This window comes from Tamandua tetradactyla, chromosome 2 (assembly GCF_023851605.1).
Source record: "Tamandua tetradactyla isolate mTamTet1 chromosome 2, mTamTet1.pri, whole genome shotgun sequence".
Classification (NCBI taxonomy): domain Eukaryota; kingdom Metazoa; phylum Chordata; class Mammalia; order Pilosa; family Myrmecophagidae; genus Tamandua; species Tamandua tetradactyla.
The window spans coordinates 134,387,883-134,409,404 of record NC_135328.1 but is presented as its reverse complement, the minus strand read 5'-3'; the positions used below and the strand labels follow the sequence as shown (position 1 = coordinate 134,409,404).

The 21,522-nt window shown below is 40.9% G+C and overlaps 1 protein-coding gene across 32 annotated transcripts in view; it reads left to right on the top strand.

Annotated features, from left to right (window-relative positions):
- The window catches only part of LOC143673947 (uncharacterized), a 405,211-nt gene that overhangs the window by 96,041 nt on the left and 287,648 nt on the right, over positions 1-21,522 (top strand). For 23 of the 32 annotated variants that reach the window (XM_077149097.1, XM_077149104.1, XM_077149114.1 and 20 more), the window contains one exon: positions 1,248-21,292. In XM_077149097.1, coding sequence (XP_077005212.1) covers positions 9,659-10,471 — 813 coding nt within the window. In that variant the 5' untranslated portion in view covers positions 1,248-9,658 and the 3' untranslated portion in view covers positions 10,472-21,292. Of the gene's footprint in view, positions 1-1,247; positions 21,293-21,522 lie in introns of those variants that run through there. The other 9 variants (XM_077149115.1, XM_077149105.1, XM_077149112.1 and 6 more) reach the window with 5 other exon arrangements.

Genomic DNA, 21,522 nt, shown 5'->3' with positions numbered 1-21,522 from the left:
GGGTTGGCCTTGGGTGTGGGGTTAGGTTTCGAGCTAGAGAACGTGGTAGGGTTGAGTCCAGGTTTAGGGTTTGGTTAATGTCAGGGTTAGGCATAGTGTTTGTTTATGCCTAAACAACCAACCCATAAACATAGGGTTATGTTTAGGGGTGCAAATTGCCTCAGGCTTGGTCAAAAGTCGAGCGTTGTGTTTAGGGTTGGCGTTGTGGATGAGGTCAGATTTCAGGCACGGGTTGGTGTTCAGGTTAGGGCTAGGGTTAAGGAGAGGGTTAGGGTTCGGGTTAGAGGAAGGGTTGGGGTTAGGTTTACGTTTCGGGCTGCGTTGGGGTGCAGGGTCGGTGTACAACGGAGGGTTGTGCTTAGGGTTGGCCTTGGTGTGGGGTTGGGTTTTAGGCTAGAGATCCTGGAAGGGTTGGGTCCAGGTTTAGGGATTGAGTTAGGGTTAGGGATAGGCATAATTTTGGTGTTAGGGTTACATTCTGCGGTGCGATTTGCTGCAAGATTGGTCAAAATTCGAGGGTTGTGTTAGGGTTGGCGTTGGGGATGGGGTTAGATTTCAGGCGAGGGTTAGTGTTTGGGTTAGGGCTAGGGTTAGGGTGAGGGTTAAGGTGAGGGTTATAGAAATGGTTCGATTTATGGTTGCATTTTAGGCTGCATTTTGTTGCAGGATCGGTGTACAGCTGAAGGTTGTGCTTAGGGTTGGCCTTGAATGTGGGGTTAGGTTTTGGGCTAGAGATCATGATAGGGATGGATCCAGGTTTAGGATTTTGTTAGGGTTAGGGTTAGGCATAGTGTTGGTGTTACGGTAATGTTTAGAAATGCGATTTGCTTCAGGGCATGTCAAAAATCAAGCGTTGTGTTTAGGGTTGGCATTCGGGATGTGGTCAGATTTCAGGCGAGGTTTGGTGTTCGGGATAGGGCTAGGGTTAGGAAGAAGGTCAGCTTAAGGGTTAGAGAAAGGGTTGGGGTTAGGGTTACATTTCAGGCTGTGTTGAGGAGCAGGGTCAGTGTACATCTGAAGGTTGTGCTTAGGGTTGGCCTTGGGTGTGGGTTTACTTTTTAGGCTAGTGATCATGGTAGGTCATTCAGGAAAAATGTGTTGAGACTACAAAGCACTAGACACTAACTGTTGGGGATACACCCAAAATGAATAGAATAGCTCCACCCTCAAAAAGTGTCTAGTCTAATAAGGATGTCAGACATATATAAATAATTATTATGTAGAGTGATACATGTTGCTCTATACAGAGGTTTGCAGAAGGCACAGTTTTCCTGAAGATGCAGGACCTCACTGTCTTGACAAAACTAGAGAAGCATTGCAGAGGAAGCTCTGTTTAAGGTAAGCCTCAAAGAATGAGTAGAGGTTTACCAGATGGTCAAGGTGGGGCAGACACTGTTTGGATTTTGGAGGTAATAAGTCAGCTACAAAGAACAGAGCAGACTAGGTTTGAAGACCCTGGTTTCAACTGCTCCTTTGGTCCCAGAGTCTTTCTTTTTGCTGTCTTTCTCCCTCCATAACAAAGCATTGATTGCATAACCAGAATGTTTTTTCAAAGGGATAGTCTATTTCATATGTGTGGTAAGTGGGACTAAGAAGAAACAGCTCAGAGAGAGTGTGACATTATTCAAACTAGGCCCATCAAATGAGCACCCTGTAGAAGCCAGACCTGCTCACCAGAGGAGCCAAATGCAATCTAATTTTTTAAAGTGTTCTATACAGATACATCTTTTAAGACAAATTTCTGTTTCCTGCATCCATCCAGATTGCTGTCCCAAACCCTTCTAATAGAAAAATTCTGGAGGTACTTTAGGGTGGACTCTATCCTATAGGGATAAAAATTGATTTGTCTCAGCAATAGAGTATAAAACCTATAAGAATTTTATTTCTAGAGAAGAAATTGTTTAAAAAATGGATGTTTCTAACTTTTCCCTGCTGTCAAGTTTAATGAGCTCCTCTTCCTCCTACAGCCTTGCCTTTCTAACATTAACTTGATTTAAGGAGGCTGCTGTCAAAAAGGCTACTAAGAGAAACTGGGGGAACATGTTAAATAACTGCTAGGAGAAAATGGTTCTACTGTCAGTAAATCAGCTTTAGCAAGGTCTTGATTTTAAGAGAATTAAAGTTGACACTTCTTATTCTCAACTTTAAAGTTGAGAATTGCACAAGTGAAATAGGTAGAGACAGTGACATACCTGGGAGGGGAGGAGTATTGGCATGACTGGGAAAAGATGACTGCAAGCATTGGATTTATTTATAGTCTACCTTATTCCAAAATTAATTTGACAGTGAGTTTATATACTGGACAAGTGTATAAACTTGTTCTTTTATGCTACTGGTTAAATGCAGACCACTGCATTTAGTCACTGGAGTTGGGAGAAGAGCTGGCATCTCCTTTATAAACCCGGGAGCCAGAAAAGGGCACTTCATGAGGAGCAAGGGTCTTCCACTCCCACTCAGAGGTGCTCTGAGGAAGTACTAGCAGATGGCTGGGAAAGATTTTAGGTTTCCCAGAGCACTTAGAAGAATGAAACTGGAAGCAAATTATTTTAAAGCAGAGCAGAGTAAATTGCCCAGGAAGGCAAAAGGAAACTCCTGGTCTCTCTTAAAATCATAAGCCCTTCCTAGAACTTGTCTCCACAACTTGCCTTGGTGTATGGAACTTGTAAATCACGGAGGACTATTGGGGCCAGTACTGGTTTTTCCAATGAGCATCATCTATTATCTGCCCTGGTGGTATGGAAAACTAACACTTTTTTTGAGGGGGGTGTACTGTGTGGTGGTCACATTTCTTTCTTTTCCCATGTGAATATCTCATCATTGCAGCACCATTTATTGAATTATTTTTTTTCCTTTGGCGTACATGGGCCAGAAATCACACCCAGGTCTCCCACATGGTGGGTGAGAATTCTAGCACTGAATTACCAGTGCACCCTCCTAACACCCTTTCTGTTTGTTTGTTTTCAGAGCAACTTTTCAAATAAATTAGCATTCTCATCTCAACTGACTCGCTTGGCAGAAATAAACCCACATGCAGTGTGAAGAGAGCAGGTGAGAAAGAGACAGGTGGAAGATGCATTGTACACTTTATCGAGATAGAGTACCAGTATCATCGAATTCCCCTCTTTCTGAAAAAGCCAGATGATAATTTTCTGAAGTAAGGAATGAGAGAAGTTATCAGGTCTACTTACTTTCAAGATTTTCCATATCAAAACAGGTAAGATAGTAATTCTTAACATTTTTTGTTCACAGATGCCTTTGAGAATGATAACTATAGGCTGCCCAGAAAAAAATGTTCATATGGTTTACACATAAAGCCCTATTCTACAAGAATAACTGGTCATGATACTCAGGATGAAACCCAATTAGTCACAACGTGATGCATAGCCCTGATAAATGACTGTCATAAAATTCTTTATTGAAACTAACCTAAAATTTTATTCTATGGCTTAAGACTTTTCTCTCCTCTTAGCTTAAGGAAAGATAATTATAAAACTTCTACAAGATTTTCATGTGTACTTGCCAAGCGCTATGAAATTTATTCATGATCCTTCTTGCTTTAAGAGGAAACTTCCAGAATCTTTCCTTACAGATTGTGACCTAAAGTGCTAGGTGCCTTCCAATATCCAGTTGCCCCTTCTGTTTTCATCACCAAGCTAAATGTTTACATTTTTGAGCCTCCCTTGCAGTTGGTGTAGCTATGTAACTAAATTTTAGCCAAAGATATGTAAGTGCTGTGCAATGTAGATCTCCTGAAAAATCTCCCTTCTTTCCCCCATCCTTACCCTGATGTCTGGAATAAAGATAACAATATCTAGAGATCAATAGCCATCCTGGGCCATGAGAGTGAGGGGAGTTGGACAATACTATCTGTTGACCCCTTAACTAGAAGATAAGTTTCATGAGAGCTGGGATCTTGTTTGTCTTGTTCAAAATGTCATCCCTAGTACTTAAGAAGTGTTTGGCATGTGATAAGAACTCAAGCATTATATGGGTATTTGTTCTAATTTGCTAGTTGCTCGAATGCAATATACCAGAAACAGGATGGCTTTTAAAAAGGGGAATTTAGTAAGTTGCTAGTTTACAGTTCTAAGGCTGAGAAAATGTCCCAGTTGAAACAAGTCAATAGAAATGTCCAATCTAAGGCATCCAGGGAAAGATACCTTAGTTCAAGAAGGCTGATGAAGTTCAAGGTTTCTCTCTCAAGTTGAAGGGCACATGATGAACACAGTCAGAGTTTCTCTCTCATCTGGAAAGGCACATGGTGAACACGGTGAGGGTTCCTCTCTCATCTGGAAGGGCACATGGGAGACAAAGCATCATCTGCTAGCTTCTTCTCCTGGCTTCCTGTTTCATGAACCTCCGCAGTAGACATTTTCCTTCTTTATCTCCAAAGGTCTCTGGCTAGTGGACTCTGCTTCTCCTGGCTATGTAGTTCTGCTCTGCTCTCTCTGAATCCCCTGCATTCTCCAAAATGTTTCCTCTTTTATAGGACTTCAGAAACTAATCAAGACCCACCCAAATGGGTGGAGATATGCCTCTACCTAATCCAGCTTAACAGCCACTCTTGATTAAATCACACCTCTAGGGAGATAATCTAATTATAGTTTCAAGCGTACAATACTAAATAGGGATTAGAAGAAATGGCTGCCTTTACAAAATGGGATTAGGATTAAAACATGGTTTTTCTAGGGTACATACATCATTTCAAACCAGCACGGTATTGAATGAATGGGTGAATGTATTTACTCCAAATCCATATAAAACATTAATCATAGAGTCCTCTCAGGGGATTCTGAACAATCAGTGGATTCCTGAAAGATCTCAGCTTCTTTCACAGAATCAAACCTTTGCCCAATTCAAATCACATTACTCTTACTTGCTTCCTTTTGCTGAAAATTGTAATAGAAGGATAGGGGTTTTCCTTACTGCTCTCCAATGTGCTTTTTGAGCAAAATGTTTCAAATTTGTTTTCATAATAATGCTCCCCAATATCTTTCTGCTTATAAAATTTTACATTTCTTTAATTTTCAAGGTCAGAAATACCTATTTTGGATGTGTCTTGTTAAATACAAATAATCTTTTGTACTTTAATCTTAAATGACATCTCAGGTCTATTAGAATCATCCAAAATGGTCTGTAATGACATTCCTAGGGCCTCAGACAATATGATTATTATCATGGGATGCAGTCATTTGGACCTGAGGAGTTATAGATGTTGTTTACTGAAATTGAACTTCATCAAATCCTTTCCCATTCCAGTGTGGTTTCCCACATTTCAATTTATTGGTTATTTTTGTTCCCAAATCTTACTTAGCTATTTTAAACAGAACTGAAAAAAATATTAGCCATTAATTCCCTGCTTTTTGAAGTGACCTTTTCCTCCTGTTGGATTTAAAGGATAGTCCTCCCTTTCGTCCTTTTCTTGTTCTTTTATGTGGTTAAAGGATTTTTGCAATTACTTGTCATTTTCTTCTTAATTTTTTCACTCTTCACCCAAAGTTGTTGCTATTTCTTTTTTTGGTGGGGGGTGCATGGTCAGAGAATCAAACCTGTGTCTCCTGCATGGAAAGTAAGAATTCTTCCACTAAACCACCTGTGCACCCCCTATTTCTTTTAACTACTGAAGGGAAATAATTAGCTCTATATTCCATTTTTGTGATGCATCTATTTGCACTTAAACTTCTTGTTTTTTTGATCAAATTTCTTTTTACCCATCTTTGAGGGTAGACATTATTTGGCTTTTGTTAGGTTTATCCAGCTTTTCCAGATTTTCAACACATTAGACCTGCTTTCCCAGAATCGTTTTGCAAATACAAGTATATTAGAATAGAGAAAAACAGTTAACATCAGGTGAGCTCTTTCTAAACGTCTGCTCCCCAGAAACATCTCTGTAGGAGTTAAATTACCCTGCTCTGGAAAATTCAGCCTTCTGCAGGACTTTGCTCTGTTAATCTTCTAACTTCAAACTTCTTTTCTTTATTGGCTCTTACCCTTTGTATTAGTTTGCTAATGCTCCCAGAATGCAATATACCAGAAATGGGTTGGCTTTTTTCAAGGGGATTTATTAAGTTACAAGTTTACGGTTCTGAGGCCAAAAAGGTCCAAACAGAGGCTTCCAGAGAAAGATACCTGACTCAAGGAATGCCAATGTCTGTCACATGAGAAGTCATGTGGCTGGCCTCTATTGGTCCTTATTCCCGGTTCCATTGCTTCCAGCTTCTGATGCCAGAGGTTTCCTCTCTAAGCATCTGTGGGCTTTCACTTAGCTTCTCTGGGACACAACTCTGGGTTCTGGCTTGTTTAACATTACATGGGAAGGCACATGGCAACATCTGCTGGGCTCTGCATCTCCAAATACCCATGTTTAGGCTTCTGTTCTCACTGTCAGCACTCCAAGCACCTCCAAATGTCTGTGTCTCTTTCATTTATCTAGGAACTGCGAAATGTTTCCCCTTTTAAAGAACTCCAGTCCACGAATCAAGACCTATCTTGAATGGGTAGAATCACGTCTCCATCTATTCAAAATGTCACACCCATAGAAACAATCTAATCAAAGGGTCCTACTCTATCATATTGAATCAGGATTAGAAGAACAGGCTTCTCTGGGGTACATGACAATTTCAAACCAGCATACCCTTCCACAAATAAATGTGCTCCCTTTTTTTTTCTATCTTAAAAAAAGGATCTCCTTAACTGTGCATATTCCTCAGACTACTACCTCATCTCTTTTCTTAGCTAGATGTTTCTTTGGTAAGAAAAGCCCCCCCTTCTCACCTTTTATTCATCCCTTGACCCACTCCCTGCCATTGGGCTCACACACACACCCAGTCACTGAGCTGCCATAGACAGTGACCTTTGTTGATTTCATGCCCTCCTGCATTTGACTCTGTTCATTAAGGAATGATGCATTGAATGCCTACTGGCCAGACGTTATGCTAGCTGCTGCTGTTAAAGAAGTGAGAAGCTGGGATAATCCCTACCCAGGTGGGACCCACTGATCAGCCATTCCTGATTAATATTCATATCCCTGGACTTCACTGCACGTTGTTTTCCTAACCTCTTCCAGTCACCTTTGCTGGCTTCACTTAAATGCTACTTGAATATCCCTATTCTCCAAGTCTCTTTCGTTTTTTTTTTTCTATTATAAAACATCTTCCCAAGGTAATCACTTGTGTACCCATGGCTTCAACTACTTTCTATATACTCTGATGATAATAGAATTAAAAAATTTTTTTGTGTGTAAGAGTTTTATTTTACATAGGATTCACTTGTCAAGTCCATAGTTTCTGATTTGCCCCATGAAAGTAATCACTAAAAAATGTTATGCTCTCAGGGTGTAAGTTTTAGAAAATTTTCCCCACTACTCTTCGGTTTGATTTAATATACATGTTATTTTTGAAAACATAAGTTGGAATCACAAAGTGGTCTCAGCCTACAGCAGATTTATATCCAATTTTCAGCTAGGGAGCTCTATTTGATGTTCTACTTAACAGAGCCAAAAAGTATTGTCCTCCTCAATTCTGTTCTTTGGCTGTACTCCCTGTCTAGGAGAAGGTGCTGCCCACCCAGCCCCCCAAACCAGAATCCTAGCAGCCATTTTGGCCTCTCCTCTTTTCCTTCTTCCTCCAGCCACTAAGCACTTGTTATTATTCTCCCTCCCAGATGACCTCAAATGCATTCCCTCCACTTCAGCCACTGCCACTGCCTTTAGTTGGAAACTTCACTTTTCTCCTAGGTGGATATAGTCTCTGAATTGCTCTTGTTTGTTCCTTCAATACCTCCTCATTGTCCCCAGTGACCTCACTACAAACACATGTGGGAGTCACTCCCCCATCTCACATTCCCCATGGCTCCCCTGTTTCCAAGGATGAAATTCAAACTCTTTACCCCAGCACTGATTCTGGGGTCAGATCGATTGGGGCTGAATCCGAGGTTCAGCAGTGTGGCCACGGCCATGTGGACTCTCAGCCTTTATTTTCCCATCCATGGGCGCTCATGGAGGGGAGGACTGGTTTCTACCTACAGTGTCTGGCACACAGAGCGGACTTAATGCTGAATCAAGGGAGGGCATTTTAAAATTCACATCAAAGAAATGAACGCAAACAAACAAAAACCCTGATGCTTGAAGTTGCTTTCCCCCAAGTTTGACTTCTACCATTATTTTCCGGTAATCGCTAGAGACTGGGGAGATCCAGACCACCAAGGATCAAATCCTGGTCTCGTCCCTGAGCAGTCATGTGACCTTGGGAAAGTTACTTCACTTCTGCGCCTCGATTGTTCTGTAACATGGGAATCTGTGGACCGTAAACGGGGATTGTTGGCAGTTAAATGAGTATAGCTCTTGAAACAGAATCGGGTATATAGTAAGCGCTTGGCAAAAGCTAACTATTCATTGTCATCCTCAAATCTGGTGCCCCGCTTTTATAGAGCAAACCGTGCCTCAAGCGTCGAAGTGGGCAAAAAAGGGAAATCTGGAAACTCCTGCCGTGGATGGGAGAAACAGGCAAGAAAAGTGGGTTGGTGAATCCCAGGGTTTGGCAGCTGAGGGGGGTGTCGTGTTCAGTCCCTATTTTACGTACAAGGAAGTGGAGAGGTAACGTGTCCTCTAAGTCTCATTCAGGACCACAGCCCAACCCTTTCTTGAGAATAGGAGCAAGGCCCTGGGGGTTGCTGTGGTCAGGTTGCGGGAGAAAACTAACACGGGTTGGAAGGCGAGAAAGGAAGAACGTTTAATTACAAAAACGGTCAACAATTTGGGTGTAACTAAGTTGGGTAAACAATATGCTAAATGAAAGTTAGCTGTCAGGCCGGGAGAAACGGAGTTGCTAATGGAGCCGCTCTTTACTAACAAGGGATTTCTATGGCGGCCACGATTAAATCAGTGCTGGGGTAAAGAGTTTGAATTTCATCCTTGGAAACAGGGGAGCCATGGGGAATGTGAGATGGGGGAGTGACTCCCACATGTGTTTGTAGTGAGGTTACTGGGGACAATGAGGAGGTATTGAAGGAACAAACAAGAGCAATTCAGAGACTATATCCACCTAGGAGAAAAGTGAAGTTTCCAACTAAAGCAGAAAGCTCCGGGCGGATGAATGGGGAGTCCCAGACTCGCCGTGCTGGGGGCGGGGCAGCCGCTGGGCGGGTGAGCCGGGGTGGGGGCGGGGCATTGTGGGTCACGTGCCATTGTTCAGAGGCAGGCGCGGGAGGGAGCTCTGGACGTGATTGGCTCTTCGTAACCAGGTGACGTAGGACGCATTCCGGTTGGCAGGCTGGCCGCCAGCAGCGTTCAGTTGGAGGAGGTGGTGAAAGGAGCTGGAGGTCCTCCGGCGCTCTCTGCCTGTAGTGGCTGCGGTTCTTAGCATTTGTCACGTCCCCACCCTTTTTAAATCAGCCGAACTGGTCGCCGCCCTCGCAGAATAGTCAGCTTGTGTGAGGCAGCGGCAGCAAGGCGGTGGGGGTGCCGCCCGGGCCGGAGCCCTTCCCCGGGCCCGGCGGGCGATCAGCGGGCGAGGCCGAGCCTTATCTGCAGCGCAGCCCCGGCACAGCCCCGGCGTAGCCCAGAGCTGCCCATATCGACCACGCCGTTGTTGCGGGAGGGGTCAGCTGCTAAGCCCCGCAGAGTAGGAGGCGAGAGGAGAACGCGGAGCACAGGAGTCCTATGGGAAACACACTAAGTTGTTGCAAGTGCCCCAATGCCAGCCCCAAGCCGGGCCGGCGCTCGAAGCGGGGCCGGCACTCGAAGCGGGGCCGGCACTCGAAGTCACAGCTGAGCGAGGCAACGGCCGGGGACGCGGTGGCCGTGGCGGCTGCCACGGAGGCCAGGGACGTGGTGGCCGTGGCGGTTGCCACGGAGGCTGGGGAAGCGGTGGCCGTGGCGGCTGCCACGGAGGCCGGGGAAGCGGTGGCCGTGGCGGCTGCCACGGAGGCCGGGGAAGCGGTGGCCGTGGCGGCTGCCACGGAGGCCGTGGAAGCGGTGGCCGTGGCGGCTGCCACGGAGGCCGGGGATGCGGTGGCCGTGGAGGCTGCCACGGAGGCCGGGGACGCGGTGGCCGTGGAGGCTGCCACAGCTGCGGTGGAGCCCGCCGAGTTGGATTTCGGAGGTGGAGAGGGCCACCAACTGCAGCACATCGGCGACAGGGAGATGCCCGAAGGTAAGGAGGCGCGGCTCCCCGAGCCCCTCTGGGTGCGTCACTGGCCTCTACAGCCGGGAGAATCCTCCCGGAGAGATCCGCTGCCTCGGGCACCTTCCTGCCCGGAGCAGGCTTCCCAGGGCTGGGTACCTGGGCGAGGGCTGACTGTACCCAGCGTACCCTCCCCACCCTTTACTCTCTCCGCCGCGTCCGGCCAGTTTTTTTCCCCTTCCCTTCTCCCCACACCCAAACGTCCTGCCCAGTTCTTGCCCCTCTTCCCATCCTCCCAGTTCGGCCTGGGACTCCAGTCTGGGGTCTTTGACGTTTATGACTCTAATTAACATCCTGTGGGTCTTCGTAAGACTTTCTGGTGTATTCTTGTCTCCCTTTTCTCACTGAAAATCCAGATACCCCAACTTCATAGCATCCATCCCAACAACCTATCCTTAGCTATCCAGATGATACCTAAGTGAAGGAGCCAGGTAAGGGCCAAACTTTACCCTTCCTCCTGCCCATTTGGGGAGCTGATACCTCGGACGGTTCAGACCCAAACGTTTTAGAATTTCTTGTTTAAGTTCAAAATAGAGGTTAGCATAATAAAGTCTATATGGAACCTTCTCGTGCTTTTAAGTAGACTGGCATTTTAGGTGGTCTCAATAGAAGCTGTTTTTTTCTAACTATAATTGGAACTTGGGAGGAAAGAAAATAGGGGTGGGGCATTAAAATAATATGAAGTGTGCGAATGTTACTGCCTAAAAGGAGAGTTCACAGAATTCCGATTACTTTAGGAAGTGCTACTCCGGTGACTTAACAGACTTTAACGTTAGAGAGGTGGGGGTGGTTCATGAGATAGTTTGTAAAGCCTTTCAGAGGAGGTAACATAAAAATTTAGGGATTAGTTTGTAACGTAATAGTTTAGGAGTTAAGATACCAGACCCTGCTCAAGAGTGTGTCTCTATGTGCTCCCTCTCCCCCCCCCCCCAGTAGAATCCTGTTCAACTGAAGGAACGTTGAAGTAAAAGTTCTTCAAACTCTAACTGGCCGGGCTGGGAGAGAGAGAGGAAATTTTTATTTTTATTTTTATTTTGTTTTTTGCGTTTAGAATTTTAGAAAGGGTTAATCTAGGTGACAAGGTGGCTCTTGACTGTCCTTTGATGGTGGTTTTGAAGTAAAAACGTTGTATCATAAAGATATTAAAACCTGTTTGGCCCATTTGTTTCGTTTAAATGCCAGAGATTATTCTCCTTTATAGTATTTAAACTTCAGTTGGGTTTCTGTAAAAGTTAGAATATTTTAGTCTGGATTCATCCATATTGATAGGCATGGCTTTGTTTTCAGAATATCAAAAAGTTGCCAATGAATGAACAAATAGATTTGTGAATTCATTAATTACATCTTTAAGCACAAGCATGTGAGTACTTGTGAAAATTTCTGCTTGGCTTGGTGCTCTAAGGTGAGCCTCTGAGTGATGTTACAGCCAGTAAATGGATTGGCACTATTGGAGAAGAGATCAAAATGTACCTTTATATAATTTTCTAGGATTTATAGCACACTTTCATATATCTCTCATTTGGCCTCAAATTTCAAATAAGGTCCATGTATAGTCTCCCTGTGTTGCTGGATGATGAAACTCAAGCTTGGTAATCTGAAATGACTTAACTGCTACTGATTGAAGAACCAGGACTGTAGTCTTGATTAGTTCCATTCAAAATTTATTTTATAAAACTCAGAACCTACATTTACTGTTCCATCCTATCCTTATACATTCATTACAGTAAGAGCAAAGGTGATGAAGATGGCCTAAATTTACACATTGGTACTAGTCAGGTAGGTGGGTTGATCATTTTAAAGGCTTTGTTCTGGTGGCTAAATTGAATCCCAGGATACGCTGAACAGAGAAGCATTAGCAGGAGCTGTCAGAAGGGCAGGTAAGGTACCAAGCATCCAGCATAAAATGATGGTAAGAAGTATTAAAACAGAAAAGTTGAAAATAGAGGTTGTGAGTGCAGCCCTTACCTTTTTATCTTTATTAACAAGGTAGTTAAAAGTCTTAAAATTTATTGCATTTAGTGAAGTGATGGCAATCCTCAGTTCCAGCATTGGCCTAAGTGTCCATAGAAATAAGGTCAGAACTCCCAAATATAAAGTACAGGCACATTGAAAGTTTGCTTTTAATCTCTTTATTCCAGACGGTTTTATATCATTTTCCCTGGGAACAGGAATACCTATTTAGATGTAAAACATTTTAGCTTTTCTACAATGAAGAGTTGAATAATTTAGGTTATTTAGACAAAATCATAATAAATGACTCTCTCCTTTGTTGTTCTTCTGAAACATTTCAGAACATGATTTCTAAAGCCATTTCAAAGAGATGTTCCTAAGAATCTGGTGTAGATTTCAGATAGACTCAAAAATATTTTCTACTAGTTTTTCTTTTGCAGTATATCTGTTATAGTATCAGTAACGCAAAATAAGATACTAAAGTCACATTATCCAATCTTATTACTCATCAGCTTATCCTACAGCATTTATGTCCTGACCCTAGAAGGTTTGCTAATTTGCTGGCTATAGGGTTCTGTCAAGTGACCCCTTCCTCCTGCTTCCCGATGAGGAGTGAGGGTAGGGAAGGGTTGGCAAAATGAAAAAATAAAAAACCTCCCAGCTCTTCCCAGTGGCTGTTTTAACTCTCCCCCCTCCTTTTTTTTTGTATCCTGTGTGGTGGGGGTCACATTTCAGTCCTTTTCCATGTGACTCTCCCATTATTGCAGCACCATTTATTGAATTTTGTTTTGTTATTGTTGTTTGAGAAGTATTGGGCTGGGAATCGAACCTGGGTTTCCTGCATGGCAGGCGTTTTTTGTTTGTTTGTTTGCCTTTTTTAATGATGATGTGTTTGTAAAAGATTTAGAAAATATAGAAGAGTTACTCATTCATACTTCTAATACTCAGAACTAAGTTTTATTAGTGCTCTGGTGTTGATTTTTCCTGAACCTTTTGAATACATATAAATGTAACATTAATTTAAAACTAATAAGATCACTCTATATATGCTACTTTGTAATTTTTTTGTTTTTAATTTAAAAATTTTTTGCTTGAAGCAGTGAAGTAAGGACCTAAAACTTGAAAACTCCTAGAACAGTGCTAGAATACGGAAGGATTTTGTTTCCATGCCAGTGCAGATAGCTCTAACTCATCTCTTTTAAGAACTGCTTGGTGGGCCATCAGATGTTTAGACTGTTCATTTTAATCAACCCTTTATGGCTGGCCTCTTTTAATAAAATAGTACACAATCCCCTTATAATGCTTGATTCTGGGGACACAGATAAAAACATATTTTCATTACTGATGCATTCTACTTTCCTACAGAATTCAGATGGTATATTTTGTCTTACGGCTTAATTAAATCATAGGAATGAGTCATTTTGTGGTTAAAGTATTGTGATTTTAAATGTTAGTAAGTCATTAAAATTATCATTGACTCTTTGCTGTATATTAGAATTCATCTTCTCGGTTTTTTGCGGTTCTTGGTAGCCTGTCTCTATCTTTAATTCTGAATAATTACCACAATAAGAAATCTAAAAGTCATACTGGTTTAGATGACCAAACCAAAAGAAAGCATAAGAAGAAATCTGAGATGTGGGAAAACTGGAAGAAACAGAAGTAGTTTGGGGTACACTGAAACATGTGTTTTGAGCATCTTCTGGTGACCAAGCAGTGTTTCACGTGCAGGGCAAAGGGTGGTGTATAGGACAAAGCCCCTGCCTTAACTTGGTCTTTATAGTCTGGGCAGGGGGAGGTCGTGAACCAACAATGAATAATCAAGAATTTAGCATAGTGAAGAGCTAGGAAGAAAGTAAAATAGGGTAATGGATTGAAACGGAGGGCAGATTTTCATGGAATGGTTAAAGACAGCTTCTCTCCTTAAGTAACGTGTGTAATTCTAAAAGTAAGCAGAAGCCATGTGAGTCTGTGGGGAAAAGTCTTCTAACAGAAGGATGGCTCTTTCGGAGTCCTGCAGGTGGGAACAAGCCTGGTATGGACAAAGGGCAGAAAGATGGGAGGATGCTGCATCAGTAGATGGTAGATCTTTACCAGTGGGCCTTGGTAAAGAGATGGATTTTATTCTAGTTGTTACAGAAGACCATTGGAGAATTATAAACTGGGGAATGATATTAATGCTGTAAAAAAGATCAGACTAGCTGCTGTGTGAGAATAGACTGTAGTGCAGTCCAGAATCAAAGCAGGGGGACCAGCTAGGAGACTGTGCAGTGGTTTAGGGGAGAGCCAACAGTGTCTTGAATAAAAAACAGTATTAATAAGGGCCTGAAATAGGCTGACTTGAAGAAAATATGTGACTCTAAAAGTAGGTAACAAAGATATGAATAGACAAGTTACAGAAAAAGAAATGCAGATGGCCCTTAAACGTATCTTCACACATGAGAGAGATGCAAATTAAAATTATACTGCGGTTTCTCTCCTATTGGGAGAAAATCCAATAACTTGTCAGTAATTCTTTGGTGAGGCTGTGAAAGAACAGTTACATTCATACATTACTGGTGGAAGTGTGAAGTGGTTCAGCCCCTTGAAAGGGAATTTGGCACAATCTCAAAAAAACATTTAATCCGGATATCCTACTTGTAGAAATTTATTCTTTTAAGATGCACCCCATGAATATGAAACCATATACTCAAAGGCTGGGGGTTTTGTTGCTGTTTTGCCTTATTTTCAATAGCAAAGTACCAGAAATACATCAAATGTCCATCAGTAAGGGACAGTAAAATAATAAACTGGTACATCCACACCATGAAGAACTGTGGAGTTGTAAAAAATGAGCTCTCTCTCTCTGCTGGAATGGAGTCATGTCTAGGATATGCTATATGAAAAAAGCAAGGGGCTAAACAAAGTATTTGCAGAAGAAAACAGGTGAAATGTTATATATTTGCTTGTTTAAAAACAAACTGAGGGGTGGTGTGATGGTTGCTCATTAGCAGAATTCTCACCTAATATGCTGGAGACCCAGGTTCAATTCCTGCTGCCTGCCTATGTAAAAAAAAAAAAAAACTGGGGAGGAATTTTTAATAATGGTGTGTGACTATTATCCTCTTTCCTTTAGTGACTAATCCAAACATATTCACACTAGGTGTTATTTGGATATGGGTACTGAGTCTGTGTTTCATACATTTTTCCAATGAGGTATTATTTATGGAAGCTTTGTTTTGTGAAGTTACCATGTTGTGATTTATATAATACATAGATTGCTTTTGCATTTCATTTGTGCCTCACAATCCTCTGAGTTTAGGTAGTATAAGAATTTTAATTGGTTCACATATGAGAGACAGGCTCCGAAAAGTATAAATTGAATTGTCCAAGGTAAAAAGTGAGTGAGACTTGGTAGATCAGGCATGTAAATTCCAGACATATGTCCGAATATATATATATATTAAGAGAATTTGTCTAGGCTTCTTTGGATACCCTTTTTTCTAACTCTTTTTTAGTGTATTAAAATAGTTGAGCTAACAGTGGATAATGCCCGATGAAGTGGAGATAACTTGCAACCCGAAACTTCTTAAAAGTCCAAGAAACTGAGTAAACTCTGCGATTTAGAAATATATAAAGGAATAAAGGTGTGATTCACCAACTGAAATGTCAGATCTGCATCACAGTCACATCGGTTGGGAATTAAAAGAATTAAAGTACGACAGAGAACCCAAGGAGGGACATGTACCAGAAGTGGTTTGGAAGCCAGAGCTTGGAAGTTTTGTAAGAGGCTAGGAAACAAAAGCAAGGCATGGGCAAGCAGAGACTCTGAAGGGAAGGGAGCTTCCTGTGCTTTCTGGTGAGACAGGCTGGCTCAAGGCTTTCAGTAGAAATTACCTGACTGAGATGGAAAAGGGTGGGCCCAAAAGATAAGTTAAACATCAGGGTTCACATGTACCAGGTACCCGGCAGTTGGCCCATGAGTTGCTGAAATATGTTGAAATCAGTCCCCTTTTCTAAAATATACTGCTTCTGTCAGATGATTGGTCATTGCCCTCTCCATTATTTTGAGAAGGAAAAAAATTATTTACTCACAGTTCATTATCACATAATTTTAACAATTTTGGCTATTAGAAACACATTTATTCTAAATTGCATAGTTTTCACATTTTTAACCTCTGGGCAATTGAGACAGATCCTTTAATTGATAGAAACTTAAATTAGAAAAGTAATGTCGGTGGTTTTACAGGCTTCTATCTTTCCTCTGAGTTTGTAGGATGTTTACATTAAGAGCTGAGTTAATTTTTTTTAGTCATACTTAGCATTACCAATCATGCTGTCAAGTTAAGTTGCAGTTTAAATTGATAGTACAAATTAGTCTTAATCATAACCTCTAATTATGAGCTCAAGAATATTTCTCCTAGTTGAGAACATTCTTAGAGGTTTCTGAAAAAATAGATTTTGGAATGCTTCACGTTGAAGATATGTGCTACTTGATGTGGTTTTCCTTCCCTGACATCTTTAAATCTCTACATGTGTTTATGTGTGTGTGTGTGTGTCTGTGTATTTGGAGGTGGGATGATGGCTTGCTTAACAGTTGGCAGTCTTAGCTTTGTGATAGCGAAACTAGTATAGTGCAACAATTTATGAGAGTCTTCTTGTGTACTTGGGACAAGAGTTAATGGAGAGTGCAAAAATAATATGTGTATGAGTGTGTGCATGAATTTACTGCCCAATGGCTTAAATATCCAAACTATAAAATAGCAATATAGTAATTGCAGTTAGCAGAAAGTGCAAGTTACATAGAAAATTATAATTGGCTATAGAAGGAAAATTAGTATTTTCTGAAAGCCTCATGCCAATTGAGAATATTAAGGGCCTAATGGGTAAATAGACAAATGATATGCAATTCACCAAAGTGGAATACCATTGTTTACTATGGAAAAATGGGCAGACTCTGTAATCAAATAGGAAATGAAAGCCATAGTGAGTTTGGTTCCTCATTCCAATGTTGGAGTAGGAACTAAAACCAGTATACCTATAATTAGTGACACTGTACCCTAAAATACCTCTACCTTGTTTACAAAGCAACTTGCCACTTGTATTGAGACATGAAAACATGTAACCTTTTGATTTAGTCATCTCACTTTTGAAAATCTTGATTTAAGAGACACTTATATGAAAACATTATATACAATATTGTGTATATGTATATACGTACACATATATATCTGTGTGTGTATATATATATAAACACATATAATAAGAGCAGAAAATGTAGGAATTGCATTTCATGGGCTATTATGTATCCATTAAGCAGTAGATATACTATAAAATAGATCATAACCTATACTGAGTGTAGCTAGTTTTGAAAATGCCTAAGAAAAGCAATACAAGTGTAAGGGTTGTGAGTTTTATTTTAAATATTTAAAAATATTTTTATTGAGAATGCTTCACACATAGTCTATACGTGGTGTACAATCAATGGCTCACTGTATCATCACATAGTTGTGTATTCATCACATGATTGTTTTTAGAACATTTCTATTACTCTAGAAAAAGAAATAAAAAGAAAAAAGCAAAAACTTAAAACATTGATCACCAGTATTTCAGTCTACCCAGTTTTTTACACTTTATCTTCCACCTGTTATTTATTTATTACCCTTATTTTCATGCATCTGTCCATATCCTGGATAAAAGGAGCATCAGACGTGAGGTTTTTACAATCACATAGTCACACTCTAAAACCTATGTTGTTATACAATCGTCTTCAAGAATCAAGATTACTGAAATACAGTTCACTAGAGTTTTAGGTACTTCGCTCCAGCCACTCCAATGCACCAACCATAAACTAAAAAGGGATATCTGTATAATGCATAAGAATTAACCTTCAGTATAACTTCTCAACTCTGAAATTTCTCAGCCACTGAAACTTTATTTTGTCTCATTTCCCTCTTCCCCTTTTTGGTCAAGCCTTTCTCAGTCCCATGATGCTGGGTCCTGGCTCATCCCAGGTGTTCTGTCCTATGTTCCCAGGGAGATTTATACCCTTGGGAGTCATGTCCCACGTAGCGGGAGGGCAGTGAGTTCACCTGCCAAGTTGGCTTAGAGAGAGGCCACATCTGATCAACGAAAGAGGTTCTCTGAGAGTGACTCTCAGGCACAGTTATAAGTAGGTTTAGCTTCTTTGTAGGAATAAGTTTCATAGGGGCAAACCCTGAGATAGAAGGCTCAGTGTATTGATACGGTTGTTCCCACTGCTTCCAAGAATATTAGGAGTTCCCCAAATGGGGAAGTTGAATATTTCCCCTTCTCTCCAGTCCCCCAAGGGGATTTTGCAAATACTATTTTATTTATTACCCATATTACTCTGGGATATTTTGGGGCATCACACTAATCTGGACAAATCAACAAGATCTCATGCCCTATTCAGAATTCCACGGACTTAACGGTGTTCAATTAAACTGACCATACGAGTTAAATGTGCTAACATTTTAACAAAATATTGTGGCTCTTGCACGTTTCTGTTGGGATATCTCCGAAAAGGATGAGCAAGTGGATTTTATAGAACTAGTCCCACCTTTAGTGTGATCCGCAATACTACTGTGTTTCTCATGTAGCTTTCCGTTTCAAGTTAAAGGAAATTTATCTCAAAAATAGCTTACATCAAAAACAACAACAGCATTGATTTCTGTAATACCGAGTTCACAGAGAAAAATAGACACTGACCCAAAAAGCAAATGATCTTAGACTCTTTCAGCTCTGCTCTCTATTGGCCTCCCCTGAAATCAGGCTTCTCCTATAGTTGGAAAAGGTCACCGCCATAACTCAGACTAATTTTATTCCTTCTGCACTCTGGCTTTTCCCCTAAGAAAGTTTAAGAACCTGTGATTGGTTGGCCAGCCCTGGGTCATGTGCCCACCTTGGTGAGGTAGATGGCTTATTTCTTGTCACTTGGGCTAATTTCGCTTTTTTTCTTTAATGTTGTCATTTCCTTTATCTCAGCCTTTTTGATTTTTGAATTCAGATCTACAGTAGCCTATCTTACTGTTTGTTTTATTTTTTTTATTTTGATAGCATATATACAACCTAAGATTTCCCATTTTTAACGACTTTGAAATATGCAATTGGGAAGTGTTGGTCACATTTACAATGCTGTGATCCCATCACCACTACCCAGTACCAGAACTTCCATCACCCCACACAGTAGCATATCTTGGTTTGAATTTCTTTTTTTAAGCCTGTCCCTCTTTGATTCTAGTACTTATTTTTCCTGGACATCCACTGAAATATTTTAATAAAACTTTATCATATCAAAGGCACTGATAACCTAATACAGATACTTCTGCAAACATTGCTTATTTTCAGATTAAAATATAGCATATTACTTTCTTTTTGGAGGGAAGTAATTGTGGATCCTTTTAGAAGCCCTAGGTTAGAGACAGAGCTGTGCACTTTGTGTACAACTGAATTTTTCCAAATAGCTAACATTGTGTCAACATCATCTTTTCAAAGATGTGGGAAAAGTTTTTAAAATAATTTTTGTTGAATGGGTCTTTTATATAAAAATATTAAACAATGGAACAGTTTTTCCAAAAGAGTTTAATAAACTTCAAATTCAATGAGCTAATTTTCATAGAGAACAGAGCAGTTGATCCAGGATATGTAAGCATCTAGGGATCTTGCAATACCAATAAATTGGATGGTTCAGATTGCTTGTTACACCTGGAAGTCCCAAATTATGTTCCATACAAGATTTTGACCAGCTTGGTGGGGAGGGGAGCTGCATTCTAGGTAGATAAACCTGCAGTATTGCGTAGTAGTCTCTTCTAGACTGCTTAGCGTTTAGTATGTTATTGTGCATTGTGATTCCCAAAGAGTCAGGATATATAATATATTTATTGTGATTTGACCACTTTAAACTCCCTTTTAAAAAAAATAGAACAATTGCTAGCATGTGATTTGGAAAATATTGCCTTCACCATTACTTCTGCTGACTCTTGACCCATTTTCCTGAAAGATGGTTAAGAGAAGGGGCTTAAGATGATTTGCTGAGAAGTGTCATCATTTTGGTGTCTGTTTTTATTTTAATATACAACAACTTTTTATCCCATTTAGCCAAATTTATGGGCAAAATATATTCACTGGTTGCAAAGTTTGTTTTATGACAGTTTAAGAACCTGTTTTGTATTTTTGCTTAAATAGAAGGCTCACACCTTGGTGCATAGTGTGGACTGCTGGTATATCTACTCTCATGTAGATAGGACCAAAATTTTTTAGCAGCCTTGTGATCTGCTCAAAAAAGTACTCTCACTGAAATCTCAAATTAATCATATACCATGGAAGGAGGAAGTGAAGGGGTAGTTAGCCTCAGAAATTCAGGGCTTGATACATTCCAGAGTAATTTGGCAGAGAATAAGACAATATTTGCAAAGCCCCCTGGAGGACTGGGAGAAAGGAGAAAATGTTAAACTTCCCCACCTGGGAAATTCCTGATAGTCTTGTAAGCAGTGGGGACAACCAATTTAATAGTCTGAGCCCTTGATCTTGGGGCTCACCCCTGTGAAACTTATTCCTGCAAAGGAGAAGATAAACCTACTTAACTGTGCCTAAGAGTCACCCCCAGAGAACCTCTTTTGTTGCTCAGATGTGGCCTCTCTCCCTCTAAGCCAACCCAGCAGGTGAACTCACTGCTCTATCCCACCCCCACCCCCCCCACCCCGACAAGTGGGACATGACTCCCAGGGGTGTAAATTTCTCTGACAATATGGGACAGAACTCTTGGGATGATCAACTATGGGGTGATATTGTAAGCCACTGATTTTATACTTTGGATGGACTGTAATGGTGCATGAAAATATCACAATAAAAAGTTGAAGGCTAAAATCACAAATAATTTTCTCACGTGGTAGTGTTCCTATAGATTAGAACATCGAACTTTTCTTATACAATCCTGTTAAACCTGCCATGATGAGTAGCCCCACCAAACAAACCAGTTAACTAAATGAGTTAGTTTGTGAATGGTGTTAGAATTAACCATTTGAATATCTGTGAATGTTTGCCAAAACAATTCTTTTGGTTGTTGGTATATTGGATATTACTGAGTTGGAATCTGCCAGTAATTGGCTAATGACATCACGTGCTTCTTGGCACTATTGCTGGAATATGCTAATAAATCAGCAGTAGAGGAGGGTGATGGTTTTCTGTTTGATAAGGAGAGGAAGGATATGCACTATTTCAAAGCTGTATCACATTGTCTCACGTAGTCTGATTTATTCCACATATATGGAGAGATCCTACAGTTTGCAGTTTCTCAAATTTTTCTTTTATTATTGCCTTTGTTTCCTTTATATGTCATTATTAAAGACTCTTCCCAAAACTATTGAGTGATAAATTGATGTGTACCTTTTTTTAT